The sequence below is a fragment of the Neodiprion lecontei genome, chromosome 2 (genome assembly GCF_021901455.1).
Source record: "Neodiprion lecontei isolate iyNeoLeco1 chromosome 2, iyNeoLeco1.1, whole genome shotgun sequence".
Classification (NCBI taxonomy): Eukaryota; Metazoa; Arthropoda; class Insecta; order Hymenoptera; family Diprionidae; genus Neodiprion; species Neodiprion lecontei.
In genome coordinates, this window is record NC_060261.1 from 24,391,047 (window position 1) to 24,401,684 (window position 10,638).

General features: G+C 37.4%; 1 protein-coding gene across 1 annotated transcript; it reads right to left on the reverse strand.

The window, feature by feature from the left end:
- Positions 1-3,226: 3,226 nt before the first annotated feature.
- Positions 3,227-10,408, reverse strand: LOC107222615 (aminopeptidase N). The gene is made up of 14 exons (XM_015662047.2): positions 10,331-10,408; positions 9,551-10,025; positions 9,119-9,277; positions 8,055-8,357; positions 7,632-7,975; positions 7,474-7,555; positions 7,223-7,397; positions 6,951-7,143; positions 6,005-6,282; positions 5,193-5,383; positions 4,934-5,101; positions 4,354-4,503; positions 3,779-3,857; positions 3,227-3,518 (listed from the first exon to the last, which is right to left on the reverse strand). Exons 1-14 carry the CDS (start codon positions 10,398-10,400, stop codon positions 3,300-3,302), a joined length of 2,886 nt encoding a protein of 961 aa, XP_015517533.2. The 5' UTR covers positions 10,401-10,408; the 3' UTR covers positions 3,227-3,299.
- Positions 10,409-10,638: the final 230 nt, after the last annotated feature.

Consider the following 10,638-nt stretch of genomic DNA (forward strand, 5'->3'; position numbering starts at 1 on the left):
TCTCTTCTCGGTCCTCCGATCGCAGCTCGTGATACCTAGTTTTATAACAGTCGCAACTATCTTATCTCGATAATGCGACTCTTTTTTCTCACCTAACGATTGTATGACTGTAATTATCTAACATCCTCTAGAAACGCATATTGCACGATCATTCTTATAACAGCTTCTGCAATGTTCACGATGTTCAATCACGTCGGTCAATGCTCTTGCCATTTTTTCTTCGTGTTAACGTGCATGATAGACTCTTCTTATTATTCATTATTAATCACCTCCTCTTACTGGAGTATCAGCTGCAGGATTATCTTGAACCTTAACCCCTTGAATCACTATCGTGCCGTTAATCATTGTTGTGCCGAGTCAACTTTTATCACAAGACAGTATTCTATGATTTTTGGGGTCGCTGATTACAAATCTGAAATCAGACATTGAAAATTCGAGATGGTGGATCCAATATGGCGGACGAAAATTTCAAATTTGATCAAACACGGTCAAAAAACTTTATGCAGGGTTTTTCGGGGTTGCTGATTGGATTCGCTATACTGAATTTTCGTCGAGTTATTTCCAGTTTATTTCCACTCATGGTTGCAAGATTTGATGCATTTGCTCGGATGATTAACATTATACATCGTGGTTATGTCATCGGGAGTATGAAATAAGTAGAGTTTGCTATTTCTGATAACAATAACAAGTCTATAGAAATGCCGAAGCAATTAACCACCTATGAACTCAATGCTATTCAATTTTTAGGATATTGCGTGCATTACTACAGGATAGATTGCGAATTATTTCTGATTAGATCCATTAATTACAAAGATATGAGGACGTGGTCCGTATAAAACTAATCATCAAGAAATGTCGTTCAATCTAATTATTATGTCAACGTCATGTTTGGTATTTAAGAAACAGCAATATGAATTCTTTCGTGACATTGACATCCTTATCGATGTATCAGCCAGAGTTTGATTCGTCTTGTTATCGTTTTGCAGGAGATACGTACGGCATTACGGTGCATTTTATCCGTGTAATCGGCTGCTTCCCCCTGTAATCCCCCCTGATATGAACGCAAAACTGGAACCGTTTAATGGTGAACAGGATCTGACGTGAGTGTACCCAAGAGAAACGTGGTCTTATTATGAACCTGCCGCTGTCAATATACATTTTGTCGGTCATTGGAAACAGAAGGTAATCTGAAGTATTTGTGTACCTTTGATTCTTTCACTTTATTTGACGTTCTTGGATCAGGGGTACAGTAACGTCTTTATCTCCATCTATTGATCGACTAAACGATTATGAAGAACAATAAAAATTCCCTGTACTCTAGTTATTTATTACATACATCTGCCGATAACCCACCGAAACGTGGGTTTTCATAATTATATTATGTAGACGAGTTAATCGACCTTCTTTATTCATATAAAAGAGATTCTTTTCTTGGTATCCAATATCAACGATCAAAATTATCCATAGATGTTGACGTTTCAACCCTTTGGTGGCGGCCCAGCTCAGAACTATGACATTTATTGAAAACAACTTACGTTATACACAAACCATTCGAGTACAACCATAACAAAAAACAATGAATCAGTTTGGCCATTTGGTCCAACAATTATCAAGCAAAATAAGCGTTAAAAATAAAATAAACATTAAAGTCCAGCGGTCACTAATTTGACGTAAACGGACCACTCAGGGCCAATTTCTGAACCTACTTATGTATTTTAAATGTAAACAACCCCAAGGTTCGTTATGTATACCATATCGTGTGTGAAAGCCTAGGTCGTCGTCTGAAAGAAGGTTAGAACTATTAATCTCTCCGTCATTTAACTTCAAGTCGTAGAATTTCCTGTAGATTATCGTAATTTGCGTAATCTATCGCAGTTTTTTCTACTTCCTGGTGACAATATTCTACGATTTTGTACATTATTTGGAAGACTTTCGTAGTTTTTTCGTAGAATTTTCTACCGATTTCGTCCTTTTTTCGTAATTTATCGTAGTTTTTTTTACTTCTCTGTAATCTTGTGGTCATCATTTCTGTGAAAGTTCTTAATTTTTCGTAAGTTATCGTATTTTTAGCTACGTTTTTTTTTCATAATACTCATCTAAACTGAGCAATGTTGAGGTCAAAAATATACGACAGATTTTCTAAATCCGTCTAGATCGTAATCAGAAGATCAGTCTTCGAACACGTCCCAAATTTTGCTCCGTACTTAAGTTGTCTGCATAAGTTTTCCTTGTAAGAGAGATACGATATCTAGCGGATGGTTGGCATCCGAAATTATAAATAGTTTTCACAGAAAATTGTAGATTTTAATAATTTTCCGTAGAAAGTACTCTTCTGCAAAATTCAACTTGGTTCGCAAAAAAAAAAAATTAGTAATGATTGTGTCCAAAAAATGAAGTTATCTTTCATAAAAAGTCGCAGATATTCATAATTTTTCGTTAATACTCGTTAATACTCTAAGAAGTTTTCCCAAAAAAAACAAATCTCTTTCCACTATGTAATTTTAATTATTTTTCGTAAAACGTCGTAGATTTTCATAATTTTTGTAATAGAATATTACTTTCCTGCGAATTTCAACGCGGTTTTACAAAGTTGAAGTAAGAATTAAAGAATTCCAGATTGGCAACAGCGATCATGATATTCTCATGTATTTTTTGACGTTGAATCCAAATCTGATGTCAAAAATACCCGTTTTTTGACTTTACTTAATTATTTAGGGGTATTTATTACGGGTATTTTTGACATCAGATTCTGGTTTGGCGTCGACAAATACATGGGAATATATGTTTGCTCCTCCAAATTTGATTTTTTTTTTTCATCTGTTGGGCTGTTCTACTAAATATATCGACATTTGACAACTTTGCTGCCCCGTATCTACGGAAGCATTCGTAAAGTTAGGATAAGATTTGTTTCTGAGTATTAGGGTATCGTAAGGTATCATTTGGCTGTTGTTTCGGAAAAATTCGCGTGGACTCCAAAATGGGCAAAAAATGCCCCTGTTTTGGGAGGTTCTTTGCACACCATTGAAGTTTACTCATTGTCAGTCTACTGATATAAATTATTTGCAATATATTTCTTAAGTGTTATTACTGTAGCGAAACATAATATATAATATGACTGCCATTCAGAAAATGAGTTTAAACCAGTCAATGGTTGTTGGGAATAAATGGGGCGACTATTCCCGCGTCAGTCTATTTAATAAAGTTCTTGAAAGGCAACGTTCAGATATTACGTATAATCCTAAATTTTTATTTAACTATACAAGGTAAACTTAAAAATATCGTTTTAAACTCCTTTTTCACTACTGATAAAAATTCAATAAACAAACAAGGCATAGTGTCAACAGTGCGCTACTAATTCCAACATTAGACGAACTTGAATCAGCAACAGCTTCTTCTAGCCAGCTGCTGATCGTTGCTTCGTACGATTCGATCCAGGCTAAATTATTCTGGGCGTTCGAAATTCCGGTACTCGCCGCAGTTCCCAAAAGAGTAGATTGGGCAGTGGCAAAATTTTCCAGCTGAAATTACGAATAGATAAGTAAGTAATTTCCTGCAGCGCTATCAAGCCGCTCTAATCATTAAATCTTGCTGATTTTCCGTGGCAGACTATCGGCTTTGGTGCTACTAGTTTTCGCGGTTCATGTTATGTATCAACTCCCGGTGAATTCTGTACGCTTTGACTATATGCACGAGTGGCATTACTCATTGCCAGATATCTGGGTTCAATTTTCCAAACACGACCTTAATTCTTATCGATGAAATATCGACGAGACATTACCTTTTCAAGCTGTGCACTTGTAGTTATTCGGAGACCAATCCCGGAGAGTAAGGTAGTGACCGTCGAGGTGCCACCGTAGCTATATATAAAAAAAATTCGTTTAGCTTACTTAGAAGATTCTAAGAAGGACGGTATCCCAGGTCGATCACTTCGATTTGATTTCTTTTGTAATACGTTAAAGTAGATTAAAAACTACACGATACGTTTTTTTTTTTTATCTGCCCTTAAACACTTTAAGGGGGTGAAGCCACCTTCCAAGGTAAGACATATCAACGAGTGATTTGGTAGTTCATCCACAAGAACATAATATTTTTTAACCAATCCAACTGGAAATAAAAATTAAAAATGTAATTTTCTAGATAAAGAAAAAAACGCTCAAATCACCCCTGCACATGCCTTACTTTGAAGGGTGGTTTCGCCCCCTTAAGGTGTTTAATGGCATATAAAAAAATGCGTATCGTTTAGTTTCTAGTCTACTATAACATATTATAAAAGAAATTAAATCGAAAAGATCGACCTGGGATACTTTCCTTTAAGATGTACGAAGATCATGATGTTCGATTATTAACACTGACTATTCAATAATAGCTTCTAAATTATTGATGATGTAATCCAACGCTGGCTCAATGTTGTTAGCAGAACCATAGGTATACACCGATTGGAAGGCTGTTGACGAATCCTGTGATCGGATGCCAGATCCAGATGTTGTCGCAAGGGCCATGTAGCTAAAACGTTCAAATTGCTTGTAACGGAATCGGAACGTGAGAGAGCGTTTCGGCATTAATTGAAAAAATTAATCTGTACATTCTAATGAACGTTTAATCCATACCCAGATAACGAAGCGTGTCTGTGCAAAGAGTGCGCTTTGCTTGCCGCGGTTTTTTCTTTTGCGTTTTACCGAAAATTTTCGCGGGGTAATTTTTGTGCAGGAAATTTACAGCAATAATTTTTTGTTAGACTTATGTATAGCAAGATTTGCATCCAGCAGATATATATGTAGCTGACAACTTTTACTTGGAATGATTCGCTTAGATTTTGACAGCAATTGAGAACATACCTTGTTCTAATATTGCTAGCAATACTTTGCCATCATAACTGTCTTTTTGCTTCAAAATTTGCACGGATATTGTTATCTGAGTATTTTACGTCGATTACTTGTTAAGTATATCCGTATCTTCTGAACACCCGAGTCCTCGGAGTATGCGAATTTGTTCAGAGGAAAGATCAGTTGCTAGGTACTTGTTCCACATTAAATTCCATATCGTTGAGTTTGCATTACGAATTCCTGTGCAGTAAACAACGCTTTTCAGGTTCGGCGTGATCCTGAATCAAAGATAAATATATGGCATTTATAATGTCTGTGACCTTTTTTGTTTTGCAATTTGCGACATTTTGGGCCTGCACTGAAACTCACGCTGTTTCATCGTTGTCGACTAGCCAGCTCAAAAGTTTTTCCTTTGCAAACTCCACGCAAGCATCTAATTCCAGTCGACAGGACCAAGTCAAGACGTTGTTTCGGAGGAACTTGTGTACGTGCTCATCAGCATCCAATTCCTCGTATCCGAACGTCTCAAGGGCATTTGCCAAGAGACTTGTGAGGTATGTCTGTAAGTGAAGATATGTGATAATTTCATCTGTTATCAACAGTCGCGGAGTGAGCGAAAATTACTTTTACTTTGTTTAATGTTTGCATGATATCTAGATGCGACGGGAGATTAACAGCGAGAGAATATTTCAAATCTAGACTAGATGAACGCGATAATTACGACTGAGCTTATATTTCATCAATGTCCTAGATACCACGAATGAGTTCGTGAAGAACTCATAAAAGTATGCGCGAGGTTGATATTCGACGATAGTAGTTGAGTAATACTTAATCCAAATTAATCAATAAGACCGACAGTTATGAGTTTTTTTAATATTTGACAGTCACCTCAGATAAAACGGGGCAGTGTTGTAAAGAGCTTTTGTATTCATCCTAAAGAACGTCATTTCACGCTGTCGATTGCTTATAATGATAAATTTCAAAACTGATCAGATTAATCTGACTGATTGCAGTAGAACTCTACTTTATAGTAATAAATATGGCTGCCAGAATATCTACTCAAACCACATCCATTGATACGACATTGATGAAAAATTGACGCTCCAACTAGAAAGTAATAATTAATAAGCAATAATAATAATTGCAATGAAGAAAAAATGGCGGTTTTCAATGTTGCTTACTTTAAAATTATCGTAGGAATCAGTTTGCGCCAAGAGTCTGTTGATATAAGTGAATCCTGTGAGTGCGGAGTACCAAGGAATGTAGTCCGTTTCTTGGGCCAAATACTTCGTCACGTTCAAAGCTGTTGCGTAGTCCAAGTAACCGCCCCTTGCCAGATTAAGAGCATCATCGATTAATTGGGCCCGATTGATCGGTGATATTTGCGTATAGTTTGCGCTGCTGAGAAATGAGTTGAGTAGATCCCAATTTGTTGTGTCATAGTTGACGCGATAAAATCCTGTATGACAACAGTTTACTCAAGTTCAATTGTACACATGTGGACATTCATAAACAGAACTATTGTTTAATCAAAACCTCAATAAATTGCATTTATTGATGTATAGTTATAAAATCAAATTCGGCTTCTACCTCGTCAAACTTGCATTGGAATGTTTATGTGTACTGGCTTTTGATCAAACTTACGAGGAAGATATCCTAGGTGGCTCTTTTCGATTTAATTGCTTCTGTAATATGTTATAGTAGACTAATAACTAAGCGACACGTGTTTTTTTTTTATCTGCCATTAAGGATTTTAAACGGGTGAAACCACTCTCGAATCGAATTGACCTGGGATACCTTACTTGTTAGATTAGGAGCAATCACGTACAGCTTATTATTCATATTGGTCGTCGTAGTTATTCTTAAATTTACTTGAGGTGTTTTTTACTCAGTAGAGATACGTACAATTCGATTTTCTTTTCAAGTTTAATTAATCATCATTGTATTAGTACGGTCCTGAGTGTCAATTCACGAAATGTAGGTTTTGATCGTTAATGCATTATTTTGAGATGTCATTCCGAGTTAGGATGAATCTATAATTCAATGTTCACTAAGTGCAATGATGAACTCAGAGTTCTTAATCTGGAACTTTGACATGCAAATACAGTATTTTCATGTACAGCCTACCTGTTTGTTGTTTGTTCAGGAGAATCCAATCACTGTTAGATGGGGACTGGATGGTGATGCTTTCATTACCAGGAATCCAAGTGGTGGGTGTGGTGACGGAGTAATCAGGGTCAGACGCGGTTGCCCAGTTGATCGGTACCCACCAATAGACCGCAGAATCATATAAGCTTTTGTCTCTCAAGAAAAATCTCTCCTGAAAGACATGAAACCTTGTTGTAAACTAGAGTTCTCGCGATGTCTAAATAGATATTACGTTCTGTGCATCATCTCACTTGGCCTAAGACCGCAGTATTTTCATCGTAATCGCGAGTTACTGTGACGACGGGGAATCCAGCTTGGGTTACCCACGTGTCCATCACCTCTTTAACGTTCAACGACTGACCATTCGCATCAACAGCTTCCTGTATAGCTTCCCATAGTCGGTCGGACGTGCCGTAGTCGAATGCACTTGAATGATCAAGGTATTCGTGAGTATGATACTAACAAAATCCTGCATCGGTGGAAAAAACATGACGGTGCTTACTTGGTATTAAGATAATTTGTTAGGCCAGCTTTGAAAACAGAATTCGTGATCATGTGCTCCATCATTCGTATCACACTACCAGCTGCAACAGAATCATTTGTGTCAGTGAAATATGAAGAATGGTACTGAGCTTGGAAGAAAGGAGCTTAGGAGCCAACCTTTGCCGTAAGAAATTGAGTCAAAGATGGCTCGAATTTCTGAGATAGTCTCAACATCAGCGTTCATCGCATGAGAAGTTCCCAAACCATCGGCAGCGAAAGCATCGGCGTGAATTTCTGCGACAACGAACTGCTCTTCGAGTCGCCAATCAGTTTCGATTTCGGCAGTTATGAAATATTCGAAGTATGTTGCGAAGCCTTCGTTTAACCAGAGATATGTCCACCAGTAAGGGCTGACTAAATTTCCAAACCACTGGTGAGTGAACTCGTGACTGATAACCGTGGCTATGTTCTGTTTGTCGGAAGTTGTGGAGACTCCGTCTTCGTACAGTAAATATCTCTCCCTTAAGATAGTGTTGTAAAAAAATTGATACAGAAGTCCAGATGTTCCTGCTTCATGGAATAATGTTACAAAAGATTTACCTATACGTAACAAGACCCCAGTTCTCCATCGCTCCGGAAGAAAAGTCTGGTATGGCGATTTGATCCATTTTGTCCAACGCATAATTGTAGTAAGCGATACCTGTATAATTTTCCAAGGATTCTAATGATTCAATGCCAAAGTCAAAGGCATACTGCGCGGTAGCAATTGCCGAAGATCTCGCCCACACCCCGAACGTGTTGTCATCTGTTGTTATACCCGCAAAATCAGAAGCTATGAAAGCGACTAGATAGGTGGAAATCAATGGTGTAGTTTCAAAAACGGTCCACGTCTTTCCGTCATCGCTGAAAATTGCGGATTATTTACTACCCAATATTACAGCACACTCAAATTCATGTTTGAATATTCACTCGGGTTTTTCGTTTATAAATGAAAGATTTTAAGATGTGTCATGTGTTTCAGCGCTACTTTTTTCTATCCCATTCATGAGAATGGTTCTTTAGTCATGACAAAAAACATATTTAAGCGTCGTAAACTGTCACATGTATGTATGCACATGTATGGGGCATTCCGCGTCAATATACTTCATGCATACTTCAGACTAATCCACTCTTGGTAAATGTAAAGCTTATTGAAGGTGATGAGTGATATAGAATCAAATTTTGTACGCATCATTATCTAGATAATAAATCAGCCTTAGTCAGCCTGACTGCGTATATACGATGATGAAAGAGATTTCTGCTTAATAAATACATGATTAAAACGATAGAATCGACTTCTAAGTTGGTCAGTAAGCCGCCATTAATCCGATTAGATCTATCAGCTGATTTATTGGTGCCTGGCATTTCATCACAATGTTAGTTAACTTGTAGATACTTCAATTCAAGGAGACGCAATTTTTTCTCCTGACACACAACATACACAAATAAATCTTTCGTTGTAAGTGAATAGAGAATAATCGCAATAAATAAGACTGAGTATTGTAAAATGATAATAAATTTTCAAAACTAAAGGAATGCACTGATTCATCAAACATTCGTAATGTTACAGGTGAATTTTATGATAAGTATACACCACTGACATTTGAATAAGGCATAAAACTTACCTGTCCTCATACTCGGTTAGTATCGGCGTGTTTGCCAAGCAATGCTGCGACGATTCCCGTTTCAGCCAAATGTCCACAGTTGCCTTCAGAGCCGGTTCGTCGTAACAGGGAAAAGCGTAGCGAGCGAAACCCGGTTCGAATTTGCTAGTTGCTATCCATCTTGAAAATAAATATCAACAGTCTTTTCAGTCAGATATCTTTAATCACATCCCTCGTAAAAAAAGCAAAAGTATTTGGTATTTTTATTCTCATGGCCAGATGATGCTTCTGATAAGTGAGCACGTGGCACATATTATATCAATTTCGATCTAGAAATTTGTGAGTTTGATCAATTCACAAATTAATATAGCTACTTGATCTCTTTTAATATGGAGTGTGACTTTTCTATTCAACTACTTGCAGGTGTGTTTCACCGTGGTATCATCGACTTACATTGTGTCTCCTGTACTATTACTGTACGAACTTTTGTAGAAGCCGATCATATCATCTCTCAAATCTCCCGTATAATACAAAGAGAGCGAATAGTTTCCGGCTATCAGTGTGACTGACGTGGTTAACGTCAAAAAGTCTCTTTCAGTATCGTACGAGTGTGTAACGGTGTAGTTCGTAGTGTTGGCATAATTTGATAGGAGGGTCCTGCTTTCAGATATTGTCTGTTCTTTAGAGTGGATCGTAATTGTATTCGTGGCTTGCAGAACTTCCAAGGTGATTGTTGTCTCCCCGGTAAAAGTGAAGTTGTTCTCCACAAGATGAGGATTCAACTTGATGACGTAATGAAGAGGCCTCGATGTGTTCGGTAGTCGGTAATCGCTGTCAGCTTTGGAAAGTTCTATGTTTCCGTCACCGGTATGTAGCACTAAGTCTTTCTCTGGTGGAAGTAAAGGACTAGCTTCCAACAGGACCAACCCTGCGAAACAAGTTCAATTAATCAATTCGGCGTAAAAACTGCATATGATCAAGAGTTAATTTGACGAATACGCAATGACTGGATTTTATGCGATTTTCAGTGACTGCCGTTTTTTCCCATATCAACTAAAAACCGGTTTTTTATGTATGTAGAGTACTTCGAATTTTTGACAGTTTTTCGAAAGCTGTCCGAGACAGAAACTTTGGAATTGTTAAACTTTATTTCGGCACTAGGATCTTTCATTTAGTAAATTGCGGGCGATGTGTGGAGTATTTTTAAATAATTTCAACACAGTTTCTACATACCTGACAATATGCAAATGAACAGTCGATATCCTGACTCAATCATGATGGTCTCTCTGTTGCTCTGCATCATCCGTCGCAAGAAGCATCGATAACTGGGATCGCTCATATTATATCGCCGTGCTGTTTGTCCCACCAATACCATAATATCTTATCATTGATCTTTAGATATAAACTATTACACTGGCTCAGATCTCTGAAAATAAGCGATCCTTGATTTCTCTTTACTAATTAATTTGTGTGGGTGGCATATGCCATAAATTCAGGCGCAAAGACGAAAGTACATACGTCACTTTACAGGTGAAAATTGT

What these genes read in the sequence shown, in the direction of transcription:
- LOC107222615 (XM_015662047.2), bottom strand. Translation starts at nt 10,400, where the DNA reads ATGATGCAGAGCAACAGAGAGACCATCATGATTGAGTCAGGATATCGA. An exon ending in CTCAATTTCTTACGGCAAAG is followed by an intron (nt 7,556 to 7,631) that starts GTTGGCTCCTAA and finishes ATTCTGTTGCAG; the next exon opens with CTGGTAGTGTGATACGAATG. An exon ending in CAAGTGCACAGCTTGAAAAG is followed by an intron (nt 3,519 to 3,778) that starts GTAATGTCTCGT and finishes TCGTAATTTCAG; the next exon opens with CTGGAAAATTTTGCCACTGC.